At 35.2% G+C, this 19,644-nt stretch overlaps 1 protein-coding gene across 1 annotated transcript; it reads right to left on the bottom strand.

Annotated features, from left to right (window-relative positions):
• Positions 1–1,953: 1,953 nt before the first annotated feature.
• Positions 1,954–3,059, bottom strand: LOC131027564 (uncharacterized). The gene is made up of 5 exons (XM_057957650.2): positions 2,793–3,059; positions 2,615–2,709; positions 2,375–2,506; positions 2,175–2,235; positions 1,954–2,066 (listed from the first exon to the last, which is right to left on the bottom strand). The coding sequence occupies exons 2-5, from the start codon at positions 2,663–2,665 to the stop codon at positions 1,954–1,956; spliced, it is 357 nt and encodes a 118-aa protein (XP_057813633.2). The 5' UTR covers positions 2,666–2,709; positions 2,793–3,059.
• Between the last annotated feature and the right edge of the window lie 16,585 nt (positions 3,060–19,644).

The following is a 19,644-nucleotide window of genomic DNA, read 5'->3' on the forward strand; positions in this document are numbered from 1 at the left end:
GGGGTGACTTATTACATCAACATGAAAATAAACCAAAACTATCCTTAAGTGTTTCAAAACTTGAAAACCAATCAAGAGGAGTTTGATTCTTCAAGAATCCCATTATTTGAATTTGAAGATGCCCCTGCATCAATTGGCTATAGTGAGATGACTTGAATGTGGATTGTCTATATCCACAAATCTATGGTCATTTGTGCATTGGTATGTTGCACTGGGATGGGAGGAAGGAATATTAGAGTACCTAGATAGTTATATATTGCCACTCTTAGTGTGGGCCACTATTAAGGGATTCTTGAATGGTCATGGAAGGCATACAATTTAGTTTGCCGCAATGAAGTTCCTTCAGAGGGCATGATGCCAAGCTTTTTTGGGGGGAGTTACCTCCCCATTTGATGGGGAAGTTGCAGCTTTTTGGACAAGACTTGGCTTTGATTGTGAAAGTTATGCTTGCATGATTATGAAAGGATATAAGTTTTAACGTAGGATCTAGATGCTTTCTTTCCTTATCTATGCAGGGAGAGATTTTCCTTCAAATCATGCCCAGCCGAGGTAAACCTCTTTGGAATAATAATAACAAGCATTTCTTTAACAAAGTAAATTATATATAAGAGCAGTATATGCATGGATTTACAAAAGTGTCATGCAGAATGTAGATCTATACCTTGTTACTTAAAAATAGAAGTTCTTCTCCGTGTTCATTTTTCCATGATATAACTTGACCTCGGGCAACCTTTTGACTGTCAAGAAGTGATTGCCTCAGATGAAAGTAGTGATAAATGTCACTATCAACAAAAGAACAACCAATAAATGATAAATTTGCAGTGAGACCAGAGTGCCTAAATCAGTCTAACAGCTTATAAGGATCAAAACCAAGCCATATAAGCTTCAAGAACAATTTGAGAGCATCAAAGTCATCTACCAGACATTAGAAATTGTCAAATCAATGAAACATTCATATCAAGCATCTTTACTGTTTTGAAAAGTAGACCACATTTCAGATCTAGATGACACCATAATGACTTTGATTTCCTCTTGCAAGATATTCCTCCATCATGTATTGCTTCATCGAAGTTCAAATTTTCTTCTTCAAGGGCTCTCAATGATTCTCTATATAGGATTCTTCGTGTCTATGAGATCCACTTCATTGGGAGGCCTACTTAAACATTTCACATCCGTTTGTGGACTCTCACCTTTCAAACATTTCACATCTTATAATTGAGCTTCACTTTGTTTCGAGAATAGTTTAATATTCTCTACTTAACAGGGCCAACCACGTGAAGGTGGAAGCTCATTTGGCCCCTCCCCCCCCCCCCCCCCAACATCACTCTAAATTTCCCGTTAACATCTAACATTCATTCATTCTTTCATTCATTCTTTCATCCATTATTAAAATATAACATTCATTCATTATCACATAACGTTCATTAACACATAAAATTCATTAACTTTCATTAAAACGCAACATTCATCAATAATCATCAACACATATCATTCATGAACATTCATTAGCACATAATTACATTCATTACACATAAAAATCAGTCATTATCAAATAAGGTAGATTACAATCATTTCTTTCTTTGTTTGTTTTTTTTAAGCTATGAAAAGACTAAGTGGAACATCGGTTTCTTCATCATTTCCCCCATCTACGAATGTTATGCCCTCTTCTCGTGCTCTTGATGTATGCCTAGTCCTATACAAAGAACGAGGATGTTGAACCAAAGGGGGGTCCTCTGCAATAACAAAGAATTGGGTTAAATTCAAAACATTTTTTTATTATTGTTACAAGTATTTCATTAATTTAAAGAACACAATCGTTACACTCTTTACCTGATGGGGCCACATCATCTTCCACATCATTTTGTCTAGCCTCAACCTTGACATGTTGAGCACCCTCTAGATCCTCTGGAGTTGAAATACGAAACGTTACATTAATCAATACACCAATTGCAATTAAATTTGTTTAAACGAATAACATTGGTCCTCTTTACCTGATTGGGGAACATCACGTTCCTGATGTTGTCTACCTAGATCATGCTCCACTTGGTCACCACTGACTACATGCTCTAAAATATTAACAATAAAGGTTACATTAATTACTACTCTAATTTTCAATTTAAGATGTTTAATTGTATTAATAATTACATAAAAAAAATTGAATAGCAAATGAATACCTCCACTACTAGGATGCACATCCGGACCTTCATGTACAGGTTTTGTTCCACGATTATCATGCTGCATTGCAATGTCACGCGCAATGTTATCATTGCTTGCTTATTTAAAAAAAATATAGTCACTTTATGTTGAAACTTAACATCAAATAGATTATTGGTTAAGTATTCAATTTGAAATAATTTTCATTTAGCTTAATTACCGTTGTGACAGATGCATCAGAATCTCGTGTTTTCCCACTCATTTCTCGTAGCCATTTAGCCACGGCTATATAGCCTTTCTGGTAGCCAATTCTCTTGTCATCTTCCGTGGGCACTCTATTGAATTCAGAGCCCTGCATTTTTGCTTAGTATTGTGAATTTTTCTTGTATTGTTTGATCAAAAAAAAATTGTTTACAATTTATAAATATTTTGATGTGATACTTAATTTACTGATTCTTACAATTCGTACGACAAGTTTCATAACCACCAGAGCCGAGTTTGTGTTGCCCATGTTTTTCTTGCCTTTCCTTGGTTGCCTTTGACGTGTCACTCAATCTATGAAAAGTTTGAAATATGTTAGATTATATAAATATAATGAATAATTAGTACATATTCACATTCTTAATAGTATCACATACCTTCTTCTGGTGTCTGGTGGTGTATTTCCTTTTTTCCTTTCAATTCTCTCCTTTGCATCCAAAATCAGGTCCTTCCAGTCCCTCTCTGGAATCATGGGGGGACGCTCATACTTTACGTTCTTCTCTAAATGTGTCCTGTATTGGTCCCTCACATACTTCAGATATGTGCCAGCTTTTTTCAAGAGCTTAGTCTTGTCAAATGTGTCATTTCCAAACAACCCTACCATACGGTTCGTGAGTTCATCTTTTAACTTTTTTTCTTAGTCATTCCACCTTAAAAGCAAAAACAAACCTGTTAGATTTAGAAAGAAATTGAAGCTACCTTTGATATAGTTCAAGAAATGGATAAAAGGAAAACTATTCTAGCAATGATATGAAATCAAAATAGTGGATAAGGGTTAGTTCACGTATGATGTTCCACCTTTTACGTATGGTGGGCCCAAATATCTGCAATGAAATGTCATTAAGATTTTTATAAAAAATATCATTTCCTGCAAAAAAAACATGGGATCATTAGTCCAAAATGAGTGATCAGTAAGTAAATTACAATTAGACTATATATAATAATATTTTTAAAGTACATGGAACCTTTTGTATCTTCAAGGGAATCAATTCTTCGTCGCTCACCACCAATGTGGCCTGCAACGTTCCTATACTAGCAATAGGGGAAGATCCAGGAAATGATGGTATGTTATCAGCAGTACTCGCCTCTGGCGCATCCTCATGTGCATCTCCTGCCACAGTAAATGAATCCACTATGAAATGCCTCCAAGAAAGAACACTTCAAGGGTAATAAACACATAACGAAAGAGAGAGAAAAAGAGGGATCTACCACCAGTGGGCGGGTCAACACGAGTTGGTGCAACAGATGATGTCTACATGCTACGTGTTGCCAATATTGCAGTCGGCAATACAGTTGGGCTCGACCTCAGACCCATGTCAGCACCTGAAGAGTAATATATTAAATATGTAAAACATTAAAAAAGCAAGTTCACAAGTCCAAAGGAGTGGTTTTAATATATAGAACATGGTCATCACCTGAACTACTTGCAATACCTTGATCATCGCCACCAGGATGATGAGGCCCTATAAATTTCTATAAAAACAACACATACATATTTTAGTTAATGACATAAACGAGATAAAAATATAAACCATTATTGAACTTTTGTTATGATTAAAGCTTTCATTACTACTTACTTGCAAGTTTTCCATTGTCGTCAACAATAGTTGCACCCTCTTTGTTATCTCATCAGTCTGAGGACTTATGGTTGCCAAATCAAGAATCTCTTGCCTAATTTTTCTAATATTCTTATGTACAAATTGCATAGGGTTTGTGGTAAGTGCGATGTCATCAGCGCATAACACTGTCGAGTGCCCCACATCCCTATGGAGGTGCTGAGGTACTGCAAGTTCCTTTCCCTTATCCCGAACATTTGTCTGTCACAAGAATATAATTAACACTATCAAAATTACTTCAAAACACTCAAGAAAAGATCATAATGTAACAGTTTGATTCTATCTAATGTGTACAATTACAATGAGGTTTACCTGCTCCGTAGAAGTGTCGGGACCTACACCCCTATCTGTGCTATGTGGTGGATCCATGTGGCCCTGTAACAAAGAAAAAATATAAAAACGTTAGCAAAATGAAACCAATAGACTTAGCAAAAAAACTTAATAATACAATGGTTTTTTGGATTCATTAATTGGTAGTTGGCTTAAATGGTATATATATAGTACGTACCACCCCCATGATAGTAACTTTGTTTGTATCTATACGATTCAAATTGTAATCAATTAGCAGCTCTTCCCCTACACTTATTGATTTTATCGCACATACAAACACACAATTTCCCTCACGTGCCTCAAATATGCAATTGGGTTGCTTATTAGTTGACCCAGGTCGTGTACTATTTATAAAACCTGCAATATTCCCTATTGCTTTTGGCCTTCCATCAATGTATATAGCCACTCGTTTACTTTGATCATTATCTTTTTGTTGTATATAATTGGCTGACAGTGCATACCTACGCATACTTTTTTTATATCGAACAATCTGCATCCAATCATTATAATTGTAACAAGGTCCAACAAACTCCATCAATTCAGCAACTTTGTTGTAACAGACCTTTATGCTGTCCATGGAAAATAGGCCCAAACCATGTAACGACGAAGGTGCTATGTGATATATCCTCTCATTAACACAAAAATCAATGTTTATTGGAGGAAGTTCCTTGGGTACACATTGTTTCAGTAGATGTTTGTACCTCAAGGGCATCTCAATGTTGCCTTTGGTCTCATCATCATAAGAACATGACCCCCCTTGAGCAAAAAAAAATTCCATGTGTTTATTGAATTTTCTTCTAATCTTTTGACCTCTAGTTGATCTCCCTATTTGAGATCTACTACATGTCTCACTTTCCTCTTCTATTCTTGCATTTCCCTCACTCGAGGAAGACACATCTGATAAATACCTATTTGGTGATACCTGTGCACCATCAAATGAGAGAGTTAGTTGGTAATGAGAGAGATATTTTGCAAATGAGGGTAATATTAATGAAGAAGTCGGCCATAAAGTTGATGTTGAGATTAAAATTTGAGTAAGTCCAACTGGGGCCTCAAGTGTTGATAACTGTATTAGATTTGCTGCTAATATTGATGTTTGAAAAACTGAGGAAGTTTGTTTTTCTTGTAATTTTTTAAAAAAATATTATTTGTATAAGGTGTATTGACTTATACTTGTCGATCCATGAGACTGTGCAGGACCCTCGTCAAAGGGGTTCAGGTTCCTACACCAACAATTGAGCATCATAAGCATTACAATTGTAATTTGATAAACAATAAATACTGCAGTATCATAAGCATCATAAGCATCATAAGCATCACATATGTATCATCATATATGTAATTGAGCATCATAAAAATCACATATGTATCATCATAAACATGTAATCCATCACATACGTATCATAAATCACCATCCATCACATAGCTAATAAGTAGTCCACATTCCATAAATAAACACAAAGTTCAAAAAATGTCACATGTATCATCATAAGCATGTAATCCATCACATATGTATTTTAAATCACCATCTATCACATAGCTAGAGGTGCATCATGAATTAATTAAGTAATGGCATTAGAATTCAAAACATATGAATTATTTATGTAACCATATAAGTCAAATTATTTTCTATCAAGATATCAATATTAAATAGATAATATAATAATCGCATCTCATACATTTCATTCATGTCATTGATCTTCTTCTTCATCCAACTCATCATCATGACCATCATCATCATCATCATCATCATCATCATCATCATCCTTGTCGTCATTGTCATCGTCGTCGTCGTCGTCGTCATCGTCATTATGTTTGTCATCACCATCACCATCACCATCACCGACACCATCACCATCACCATCATCATCATCAGCAGCACCACCACCATCATCATCATCAACTTCTTCTTCGTGTACATTTCCGTCAGGAACATCATCGAGTAACTGTTGATCATGATCATCTATATCATCTTCTACTTCTTCGGTATCTTCTTCTTCCATCATGTTATACATTATCAGCCTTCCTCTTGGATCATGTCTAACAACAAATGACCAACCTAGTTTATGTGGAACCTCCGAGTAAAATACCTGCTCACATTGACTTGGAAGAACATAGGGCTCATCCCCAACTCGTTCAAACGACCTTGTATTAACCATTGTAAATCCGTTATCATGTTCGATAACAGTTCTATCAGGATCATTTATATTCAGTTGTGGCCTATACCATTTGACGACGAACAGAACTAATTTGAAGGAATTAAAGTCACACTCAAGTATATCATCCAAAATGCCATAGTATCGATTTTGAGACACTTGACGATGTATGTCGTTTCTAGATGAAATATTGGTCACCTCAAAGATTGCAGTTATCCTAGAATCACAAGTTTTCTTCGTGTCATCCAACTATTTGATGCAAAATTTATGACCATTGCAGCACATAGCCTTGTGGTGTTTGACCTGCAATATGTCTAACATATTAAAATTATTGCATCATGAGTTGATAAACATACGGGTGATTAATAAAATTATAAGTACCTATTGATCTCTTAAACCATATGCTAAATCAATTTCCCTTTGTGTAACATTGGAATCTCCATTACGATGAGTTTCTTTAACTAATGAAGCGACACCATCCCATGTTAATGTGCGACTAGAATGTTGACATCGTTCAATCCACACCGTCATCCAATCAAGATTGTTTGCAATATACAAATGTAGCGCATCCCACTCCCGACCAACTATACAAATAATTAATAGACCACTTACAATTGATTTATTTAGAAGATAAAGAATTAATTTACTACAATAACATCTTATAATTACCTCTCACTTTCTTCAATCTACCTTTCCCCATCAAGTGCTCCCCTTTGAATTTATTAATGGGGTTGGGATCCCAAATGCGATCTACATGGATTTTTGCTGCAAACTTAGGAAGATATTCAGTAATGTACACCATAGTTTAGTATACCATATATCCCTCCACCATAGAACCCTCAGGATGTGCTCTTTGTTGAACCAAAGCCTTCAAAAATTTCAAGTGCCTCTCAACCATCCACATTGACCTAGTTTGTACAGGTCCACACAATTCGATCTCCTCAACTTGGTGTATGAGGTAGTGTTCTTGTGCATTGAAAAAAGTTGAAGGTAGACACTTTTGCATTTCATACATTAGATGAGGGATTTTTCTCTTCCAATATTTTATATCTTCCTTGTGGATTTCTTTAGATGACAACCACCTAATTAAAGAGATTGAAGATGCAAAAATATATAAACGAGACTTTACAAAATAATATACAAATATATTGCATAACAAGTAAAACAAATGGCAAATATAATATCTATACAACAAATTGAACAAACATCACTACTTACCTCATGTATTTTCCAAGATCATATATGACTTGCTTGATATTATTGTCGAAGTGGTCTGGGAGAGATAGAGGTAGAACGTACTGCAACAATTATAAAATGATCTTTTCATTGTTTTCTAACATAATACAATGAAAAGTACATGCGCAGTATACAAATATATAGTAAATACACAAGAACGTGAATTACCTTAATGAAGGTATGCCAATCATGCATTTTCATCCCTGGCCCAAATTCACTCTTCTTTGATATGAGATTGTTTATGTTCGCAGCAAATCCTATGGGAAATCGAATTTTTCGTATGACTTCTTTTATAGAATTGCTTTGCTGCTCCATTAATAACCAAGGAAGGGCGCTTATATTAATTTGATCTCCATTGCTATTTGATTGAATGACATTTTTCATTGCATGATTGGATTCCACAATGTCACTACAAATTTTGACAATTTTTTCTTTGTCATGCCTTCCATCCAATATTTTCCATAATGTCTCTATTATATTCTTTCCAATATGCATTGTATCAAACAAATGCACAATTTGTAGTTGCTCGTAGTAAGGCAACCTACTGAATTGTCTGGGATAACTTTTTAGTCCCTTTGGAAGGTGGTCATCCATGCCTTGACGACCTTCAGTATCATCAATTACATCATCAGTAAACAAAACATGATAGAAAAATTCAAATTCCAAACATAAACCATTAGATGGAATGACATTACCTTGACAATTAATTCTATTATATTCCAACTTCCATAAATGAGGAGTCATTCTTCGTGGCTTTGATGTAGTCTCTTCTTTCCCATTGAAAAGATGTTTTTCAGTATTCCGGTACTTATGATTTTTGTGAAGGAAGTGCCTATACTCATCAAACACCTACTTTCCTAAACTTTTTGAATGACGGGATTTCATTTTTGGACCACAAACTAGACATGCAAATTTTCCCTTTGTTTGAAGACCTACAAGATAATGTATAATTCTATTAAATCTGTTAATTTTTATAATTATAATTATCATGTGCAACTTGAACACTATAATGTACCACAAAAATGTGTTAGCCTTGGGGCATCATGTATTGTCCATACAAGCATTGCATGGAATTGAAATTGTCTTTGTCCTATTGGTCTAGAGATGTCATACATGGTCACACCATTCCATAACTCCAGCAACTCGTCGATAAGAGGCTCAATATATACATTCATATCTTTAACTTGGTACTTGCCAAGTGGAATGAACAAAAACATTACATAATTATTATGACTATTTTACTGCAATATTTATAATTAAATGTAGATGACTATTAAATGATAAAATACCTGGAACAATCATTGCCAACATTATGTGCTCCCTCTTTATTAACATCCATGGAGGAATATTATTGTTGATAACAAAAATAGGCCACACCGAGTAAACAGATCTCAACTCTCCAAATGGATTGACACCGTCCGTTGCCAATGAAAGCCTGAGATTACGAGGTTCTTCTTTAAAGTGTGGCCACTTTTCCTCTATGTCCATAAATGTTGAACCATCCGTAGGCATTCGAATAATGTCATCTCAACTTCTATTGCGTGCATGGTAATCCATAAATTGTGCCAAGCTAGTGCACCTGAATAATCGTTGCATACGTGGAATAATGGGAATATAACGAAAAACCTTACGAGGCACCTTTTTTGTTATTTGATCTGTTCGATATCTACTGATATGACATTCAAGGCATTCTGTTCCAAATTCATGTTGTTTATGATATATAATATGATCATTGGGACAAGCATCTATTGTTTGATACTCCATTCCAATATCTTTCATAATGGCAGATAATTCTCGGTATGAGCGAGGTAGAATATTTGATGGTGGTAAGAAAAAATCACCTATCAATCTACAGCAAAAAAAAAAGTTTGAGGTGTTAATATAAAGAATATTAATGGTACATGATTCACCATTTATTAACTGTAATGACATGTATGACACACCTTAACATACGAGAGATTGTTATGTTGCATAAACCATTCCTAACCTTCAAGTTCACCAACAACAATACAGCAGAGAGAAGAGTTGTTTGGGAGCCTTTGTAAAGGGGCTCATATGCCTTCTCAAGAAGAGGTAAATCATGAACATCAAGGTCATCCTGATCATCATGATGAGTTGTGTCAGTACTAAATGTGTCATGGATCAATGTATTTGTACCATCATCTTCAATTGTGTTTTTTGGTGCATGATCATCATCTTCCATGGGATCATTATCTTCAGCTTTGATATTCACACCTCCATGTTCCTCCACTTCCAAAACCATATTCTCAGGGTTTTGTTGATCCATACCATGTGCTCTAGGGTGCTCCACCTATATAAAATTGATATAAACCGTGATTATGATCTCATTATCAAGTGATTTCTTATGTATATAAATTGTTAAAACGATATAATGAACAACTTACCAGTGGATGATAATCATGTCCCCCTTCAATGTGACCATGCTGCCTACAATGTTTCTTAGTTGTTTTGACTAGAAGTCTTCTAGTCTTTAAGCCCTTACAAATTTTGTAGGGACAATAACATTTCCCATCACCTTTTCTTTTCAAGTTAGACCATAATCTAGCAATTATCTCCTTATTTTGTTCTTCGCTGATATTATCTGACATGGTCTTTCTTCACAGGCAAAAAAATCAGGCTATGGAAACTTCAGTGCAAAAGCTTCACAAAAATTGCAAATCGAACCAAACCATTGAACTTAATAGAGAACGTATTTAATGTAGCTGATTGTGTGAATTTCTGAGCATTGTGTCTACAAATTCTTACTAAAATTTTGCCTGTTGCAGACTTTCTGAGAGACATTTTTGAGTATTCTAAGAAAAGCATTTATTTAAACATACACTTATTCATCCACATTGCAAGGATAACAATACAAGGCTCACATATTGGTCTAAGAGGATGCCATGGTCTCACAAAGTAACCAAGAACCATATGAAATGATGGTCGTCCTGAATCCACACACAACTAGGGAGGATCCATACGATTATGTATGACTTCCCCCTTGTTTGTTTAATGGGATTAGCCAGCTCCAAGACATAGTCGTCAATAATCACTAAGAATGTACAAGTGGATTGTAGCTACCCATACAACAAACACTTACCCCTATCCTCAAATTTTCCCAATGTTTGATTCCTTATATACACTCATCCAAGGTTATCTATGTCGATCTTGGTGAGGAATCACATCACAACAAAGAAGGCAACATTTAAAAATAGCAAGAGTTTCACTAAACTACCAAAGATCATAAATATTGAAAGAAAGAAAAAATAGTAACAATAATAAGTCAAATAAATGTGTTCAATTCCAATAGCAAATCAAGCATAGCCACAATACCTACACAATAGAGAAAACTCATAATAGTGATTAAACTAATTCAAACAAGATAAAATAAAATTGTTGGCCAATGCAACAAAGATGAGAGATCATCAATAATTGAAGTAAACTTCACAATCCTTAAAAGTGCACATTACATAACTATATGACTAGAAATTGTGTCTAAATAGAGTGAAGATTCATCATGACTCCAATAATAGTCCCTCATGTGTGCATTTGTGGCATGAACACAAAAACTCCCACACGGCATGGCCATGTACCTAATGGAGAAGACATGCCTAGGCTACATGCCCAAAAAACATGACTATAATAATAGTCCCTCATGCATGTATTTGTGGCCTACACACTACAAATCCTAACATATCATGGCAATACACCTCATAGAGAAGACACACCTAGGGCCACATTGCACATAGCAACGTGCCTCACAACGAAGACATGCATAGGGCACATGCCACATAGCCTATTTGCTAATCGAGGATACTTGTTGGAGTCAAACTAGCTAGAAGAACCACTAGAAGGTCACCTAGGAGCTCCACATGGATGAAAAAGAGAGGCCATGTGCAACCGAATAGGTCACAACGCTCCAGTGACCACGATCCATTTGACCAACTAATGAAGATACCTACAACCAAGAAGATTGATTTCTATGAGTCGAGAGACTCCTACTTATCTAGTGTTCTTAATGAGCAGCCCTAGGAGTAGGAAGAAGATGAAGGAACTCTATCCATGGTACATGAGGCATTACATTGATGGTTGACAAATATCTGATGGTGAGCCACTTCCAGAGCAACTTTGTTGGTGTGTAGCTAGATCTATAATAACATTAGAACAAATTATTAATTGAGAAAAAAGTGAAATATTTTATTAAAAAATGAAATGAAAAACTTATAGTTTTATTTATCTATCCATATGTTGCGTAGACTCCAACTACACATAGCATGTGCAACAAGGGTCTTGGATGCTCAGACGAATTAACGCGACCCCACAGGTAAGCCTTAGACAAGACTACACTAGGCAAAGTGGACCAATTTAGGCTCTAGAAAAGTAAAGTAGATGGTGAGAAATTTGTATATCCAAATCGAGATAAATGACTATAAATGCCATCTTTTAAAGAAAATGATATTCAAGATGTGGCTTATAGTTACATAAATTTGTGTTTGGACCCCAACTTCCAATCTTTCCACCAAGGTTTAGAAGATTGAATACTCGTTTTGTGAATCATATCAAGTAGAATATCCTCTATAACAATTTCAAAAGTCTCATGATCATAATTAGAAAAGGAAAACTTAGCCTTTGTCTCAATTGATGACATGAGACTCAAAATTTCTAGAGAATAAATCCTTTGGGCATTGGATATATTTTTTGTGAAATTACATGGCCCTCACCCATTGCAAGTGAGCCAAAGGATGACCTTGATATTGTAAAAGAGGAAACACCAAATGTTCTACTACCTAAAGGAAATGACATCTCAAAAACTAAAACCAGTCAAGACAAGTGAAGGTTTAACAACCTCCCAAGTTCTCCATATACTTTTAGCCACAAAACCTCCATTGATGTGATTAAAATCCTTCGTGGTGAGAAATGTTTAAAAACTAATCCTTCTAATATTGAGACAAAGAGATTTGGACATGAAGTGTTAGCTTTGTTTGCCAACTCATTGTTGTTGGCAATGTGGAAAAATATAGAAAATAATTTTTATTTGCAAGGTTCTACATTAATGTGGATGAGGAGAAGGGGCTTCCTTCTCCAATTACATTATCATGTAGGTTGGGAGTTTGGGTGTAATAGATCAAATATATGGTCTCTTTGGTTTCTGAAATTAATATTTCATGGTTGGCCATGCCTCTCATGGATTTAGGGTTGGAAATCATCTTCATCCAAATAAGGAGGATGAGATTAGACACATTCTAAATATGTCATTCTTGGTTTCAATTTGTGAATGAGCTTAGTAAGTGGTTGTTGCCTAGAGGAGTATGCCTCAATAAGGCTAGTGAAACTCATTGGGGGAAATGATCTATGGACTCAAACAAGGAAAATGCGTAACTAATGTAATGAGAAGAGCTTTAAGGGTCCCCCTCTCCCCTTGGATTCATATCTTAGAATTGAAGAAAATCATATTTTGATTGAAGCTAAGGATATGGACACTTGCAAGGTATAGAGTTCCTTGGTGAAGTTCAAGTCACTTTAAGTTGTGAGTTTTGTAGATATTTTGGGAATTTTTCCTATATTTGTTTCTAGTGCCAGTAATAGAGTGATATTCAGTTTTTTTTGTTTTGTTTTGTTGTTGGCTCTATGTGAGCACTTCTATTACCTTTTGGCTTTTTGCTTGTCTCTTTCTATGCTATATACAAGGGTGAGGCCCTTTCAAAACTCCCTTTTCAAATTCATATAGTTGTATCCTAAAGCATTCAACTTAATAAAAAATATTTGCTGACAACACATACTTACATATACCATGCTCTTTTGCCACCCAAGTACTAGTGCTACACATTTTTAGTAGATTGATAAAAAGATATACAATCATTCAACAAAAAATTTTAAAATGTATCTTTCACAAGCTATACCTACAACCTCTAAAGTATTTTTTTAGTGGAAATTAAAGACTTACAAAATTAAATAAAATATAAGACAAATGGAAAAAAGCATAATCATGCCAATCTATCTGAATTTAACACCTTCATTAATTGTCCTCTCGGTATATATTTCTGATATAGATACAAAGTATTTGTTCTTTGAATAATATTTCCAATATGAACATTTGTTTTCTTAACTCAAATGTTTTACTTTCTACTCCAAATTAATTAAAATGTCCTAGTCCTTATTGTAAGTTTGCAAAATGAATTTGTGCTAGATTCTTGAGGTTATTGCATGGAGGCAGTATCATAATGAATTTGCATCTTGAGGCAACTTACAGTGAGGACCTATATAGATCGTTGACCATTGAGGCAATGGAGTGAGCATGAGAACATCCCTGAATTTGTTGAGCTTAATCTTAGTCTCAATGCAACGAGCATGTGAAAATCATTGAATTTTTACAATTGAATTTTCATCTTGAGGTAGCTTGCAATGAGCTCTTGTGCAGATCATTGATCATTGAGGTAGTACAGTGACCTATGAGCAGATCAATGAACTTGTGGAGGTGATGGTTAGGCAATTCATTAGTTAAAACTAAAATGAACCTATAGAATTTGATGTAGGAGCATCAGGGAGAATTTGGAAGATTTGTAAATCCTTATTGTGTCATAAAGAGGGCTATTAGAGAGTACGACATTCTATCTCAGTTCATTATTTGTTCTTGTTGTTTGGATAGTAGGTAGTGGTGGTATTAGGGAGTGTTCTTTGAGTTTCTAGAGATTTGAGCTACCACAAAGATGTTTGGTGATGATAGGGTGAAAATTATGTTATTTTACTTGATTAGGGAGTCAATGGGGAGTGTCGCATTCTGCTGCACTTGAGAGTTATGATTTTTAGTTTGGATGGAGAGTATGTCTACACACGTGTCATATTTCAGAGTTTTGGAGTTGAGCCTCATCGAGCAAAAAGTTTGATGTGATAGAGTTGTGCAAACTTGCCGACTATTTGTTCCACATTGATGTAGCCAGAGGTTTGTAACGTGTTCTCATCAAATATAGTATGTGGGTGACCATTGGGACTAGATGTGTTTACATTGGGTAACACATATTGTGTTCTTTCCTTTGGAGTAACATGTGGGGTTTTGGGCTTGGCCTATTACATGTTTGGTGAAGGTTTATACTTTTAGTCGACTCAATTTTGTTTTGAAGAATTGTGGATGATATATATGCGTGACTTGTGATTTTTCCAAGTACGGAGAAAAGAGAGTAAGGAACTAGAAGTAAGAAAACAAAATCAAAAGTTAGGAAAGAGCAATGATGTGTGGGAGATGAGAGAAGCAACTGAGTTAGCAAGTGAAGGAATGAGATATAGGCCTCCTTGTGGATATGCCATAGAGTTTACTTGATATTATTGTAACCTTGGGCTACAACCAAACTTGTATGAAGCTCTAGTGGCAAATATTATGAGTTTTTGTTATCTAATATAAGAAGGTGAATCTTGAGGATTTTTTTTTCCCTTTGAGGGTTTTCCCAAGATAATCCTTACGTCTTGAGGCTCCATTGTGTGGATTATTTTTTTGCATCTTTTTGTTGTTTTATGTTAGAATTATGTTCCCAATCATTGAGGTTGCAAGGTTGGACAATTTGTTCAAGTATCCAAAAATAAAGTATCCTCAATTAAAGATCAGAGCAAAACAAATGAGTGATCAAAATCTGATCAAGTTCATTTGTTTGTACAAGTGAAGACAAGTAAAACTTGATCTTCCAAATCACCTTATGCAAATGGAACTTTAATCATCGATTTGGGAGTGAAGGTTTTGTTCACATAAGGATGAGGTAATACAAATGGAGAACCTAAGACCGACTTGATGCAATGCGAATGAATGATGAGGGGCAGATTTGTTTATACAAATGAATAAGAAAAAGCATCAAGACCTTGTGATACCAATGAAAGGGAAATGATCGATTGAATTGAGGAATACCACAAAGTCAAAATCCAGATGCAATTGAAATTGCAAACACCGAGGGAACAAGCTCTGCTCTGCCTGTGGTTCGAAAGTTGACTGTAAATCCGTGTATCTGACTGTCGTTTGGAAGCCGACTGTGAGTGTAGTTGTTCCTAGGTGCCCCCCGGTTAACTAGGAGTAAGAAGAAGTTGCTTGGTTATATCTAGATATATAGATATAGAAATAGATAAGTAGATGAGGGAGGCTACGCATTTGTCATCAATGCCAATATTAGTGAAGGAAGAAAAAACAAGGCGGTCCAATTGTCTTAAACAAGTTCATAATAGTGAACTCATCAAACAAAGAAGATCAAAATACAGATTTGTTTACACAAAAGAACAAGAAAACACCGAATTGCTTGCACAAAAGAAACATTCAAAATCTGCCCAAGTGAAAAATTGCAAAGGAACCTAATTAATATGGCCGATCATGTTAAGGATTGCAAAGCAAGTTTAAATGGCTGATCAAATCAAATCTTGAAAAGGTCCTTCTAAATGCCACCAAAAACCTTACCTTGCTTGCAGTGCAAAGATCACTCCGGCGGCGGGGGGGGGGGGGGGCAGTGGCTTCGGTTTGCTTTATCACAATGAAAATGCATTGTGGCTTTTTTTTTAATATAATGCTCGAGGTTGTCGGAATTCCAACGAACACGGGAATTTTTTTTTAAAAAATCAAATTTTCACACAATGCTCCTTGTCCGTCGGAAACCTCCGTCGGAATTTGACCCCAAATGTATTAGTGTGTGTTTTGCATCTTGCATTTCTAATTCCTTTAAGCATTTAATTAATTAATTTAATTAAATTTAAATTCATATTTCATCACTTCACACATTATAAAGTTGGGCCATTTACCCTAAGCGTGCCCCTTTTCATCTTATTCCTTCAATTAATCATTAAATCATAAACCTTAATTATGTCCTATTTTGATCTTTAAGGACCGATTTCGCAGCTATAACTTTGGGATCCACTCTAATATCATAATATCTAATGACCTTAAAAAATTGGTGAAAAGTTGGTTGGACCGTGTGCAAGTGCAACACGGTCCTCGACATTTTTCCCGAAATTTTGGGAGCACAATTCTATGATATTATAATGCTTAACTCCAAAATATTGGCGGGAAATTCAAATCCTAGGTTGGCTTAAAGATGAAATTAAGATCTAGGGTTTCATACATAAGAGCTCTCTTTCTTCATTTGAAGGTCTAAGAAATCGAATCTAGAAAAGCTTTTGGAGTGATTACAAAGAGCCTTCTATGTAGCAAAAGAGAAGATCTTTGGAGTCTTCAACAACATTCAACAACACCTATCAAGAATTCATCAAGCATTCTTTCATCAATTGGAGACTTTTGAAGAAATAGGAAAGCAATAGGAGATCACCGACTGAAGATTGGCTTGTACCTCTCCCTTGGGGTTCAATATGGTTTCATGTTGTTTCTATGTCTTTGTATGAGCTTCATTACATCAATTTGATTTGCATTCATGCTTTAGATCACTTTGCATCATTGATTTAGAGCATTTGCTTTGTCAATTATAAGCATTTAGGGTTTCTCTAGATTGTTTACTCTCATCCTAGGATCTTGCACACACTATTTTATATACAAATCGGCTATTTGTTGAGGTGGAAATTACTGAAACAGGGGTTTGACTAAGGCAAAACCCCACATAGCCACCCAAAACCCTAATTTCAGCTACAAGCGTAGATTTAAGGTCTGAGCATCGTTGCTAATCTCAAGACCGACAGAGCACACAAAGACTGTTCCAAGGGTCAAATTTGGTCAGAAACCCTGGGGCAAGGGCGTGACACCCTGGTCCTGCCCAGGATAGGGGCATGGTGCCCTAGTCCTCCCTGTTTTTAGCAGAATTTGGTAGATCAGTAGTTCAGAAACCAAAGATCCCAGCCTATTAGGTACAACTTCAAGCCTGCAGAATCAAGACAGGAGTGTAGCACTCCGGTCCCAAACATTTTTTCTCAGATTTCTAGTACAGGTGCACCTCTGAATTTGCCTCTTAATGTGTACTTTTCAAAAGTATATCAGTTATTCTTAGTTCTGCATTTCCAGATTAGGGTTGTTTATACATACTTGTATTCTAGGTTAAATCATTCAAATATGCACTTTGCATCACTTCTTCCTCTCATTTGCAGCAAAGGAATAAAAACCCTAAGAGGTAATCCTTGGCTCTCTCTTCCTCACAAGAAGTAGCCAAAGTGTGTTACCTCCCTAGGCTCTTTTGTATTCCACAGTGTGTACATGAGAGTGGGATTAGAGCTTGTTTTCTTAGTCTCACTTTTTCCCCTACATACCCTTGTATCCCATTGAGCCACATGTCATGATTGTGTGTTCTCATTTCTGTATGGCCCTGCCTTTAAAACCAGGCTCATCTTCATTGTATGGTTTATCCAGTTGATCATTTTTTGCATCTTGATGAGAATACAATTTGTTCTTATTAATATTTGTCTCTTGTGTTGTGTTATCCATTGGGCTCTAGATCTTGGTTATTATTGGAAAATTCTCACATGGTATCAAAGCCTATAAGGTGCCATGGATAGTCATTTGAGAGAAATTTGATGCAATTTTGGGTTTTGTATTTTGAAGCTTTCTATTGTAGGTTATTATAGGAGTTTGTTAGGTCAAATCTAAGGTCACCATTGGATTGAGGAGGTTCGAGAAAGTTAGAATCGCCTTTTTTCATCCAATCTGACACCAGAGGCCAAATCTAGAGCCACTTGAAGGTGGAGGGTGGTTACCTGTCCCAAGAGCGATTTGCGATTTTGGATCTTTTTTGGCAAAATTCGTCATCACCGTCATGCTCAGAAGGCTTAAAAACCCCAAGATCACCTGTTCATTCGTCAAAATCGAAGCCCAGTACCCCAAGTGAAAAAAATCCCCCTCCTGGTTGCCCTACGAATGTCTATGTGCAGGTATGAATTTTTTTTTAAAATATGCTTTTGTTAAATTACAACTTTTTGCTTTTTATTAAATTCGTTTTTTATTAAAAAAATTGAAATTCATTTTAATCCAGGGGGGTTTGTTTTATTGAAAAAAAAATAGCATTAGTTTCAATATCTACAAGTACCACAGAGTACCCAACAAGTACCTGTGTACATATGGGTAAGAAAGCCCCATTAGGCTCTACAGCCTGCAAGGACTACAAGCCTATGGTGGTAGGCTGCAAACCTACCATCATAGGGCTATGAACTTGGTTTTTTATTATTTTTTTACAAAAAAAAAATTAGATAAAAAACTTTAAAATTAAAATATTTTTTATTTTTTTAATAAAAACTTTAAATTAAATTTTTCAATAAATTTTTAATAATATTTTTTTATTATTAAGTTTTTTTAATAAAATTTTATTAAAACTGTTTTTTAAATGGTCAAAAATAAAAAATAAAAAAAATTCTTTATTAGGTTTTCTAATAAAGTTTTTTTTTTAAATGAAAAAAAAAACAAATATGTGTTTTTGGTTTTTTTTTAATTTTAAAAAATTAATTTTTTCTTTATTGTTTTTTAATGAAGTTTTTTTTCATGAGGCATTTAATTAAATGTTTTTAATGAGATTTTTTTTCAAGTCTTTTAAAAATAAATTTTTCATGTAATAAGCAAAATTGAGAACAATTTTTTTCTTGTCCACCTATAATACCTGTCTTGCAACGTTCTCCAAACGACAACTAAGGGAGGGTCAATTTGCTCCTATATTTTTCTTGGTGACATACCAATCAAAGGCATATTCATCTACAATTTTCTACAGGGCGTCTTTTTTGTGGCATCATCTTCATGTTTCCATATTTGCATCATCATGTTGTATTCTTGCATGAGCTATGTTGTAACGCACTAAAATAAAATGTCACACCTCATTGTATTTTGTCATTGATGACATATTTGATGTAATCCTCTTGTACTGCGTATATTAGGAAATATCTTGTGAGACTTGGTTCATGGCTCCAATTGGGACTTAGATTGTACCAATCTTCCATTGATG

The sequence above is a fragment of the Cryptomeria japonica genome, chromosome 10 (genome assembly GCF_030272615.1).
Source record: "Cryptomeria japonica chromosome 10, Sugi_1.0, whole genome shotgun sequence".
NCBI classification, from domain to species: Eukaryota; Viridiplantae; Streptophyta; class Pinopsida; order Cupressales; family Cupressaceae; genus Cryptomeria; species Cryptomeria japonica.

Bases quoted from the DNA above. Each gene is read 5' to 3' on its own strand.
- LOC131027564 (XM_057957650.2), bottom strand. From the start codon at position 2,665: ATGGGCAACACAAACTCGGCTCTGGTGGTTATGAAACTTGTCGTACGA. The intron at 2,507-2,614 runs GTAAGAATCAGT...GCAAAAATGCAG, and splicing joins TGAAACTTGTCGTACGAATT to GGCTCTGAATTCAATAGAGT. The intron at 2,067-2,174 runs GTATTCATTTGC...TTAATATTTTAG, and splicing joins TGTGCATCCTAGTAGTGGAG to AGCATGTAGTCAGTGGTGAC.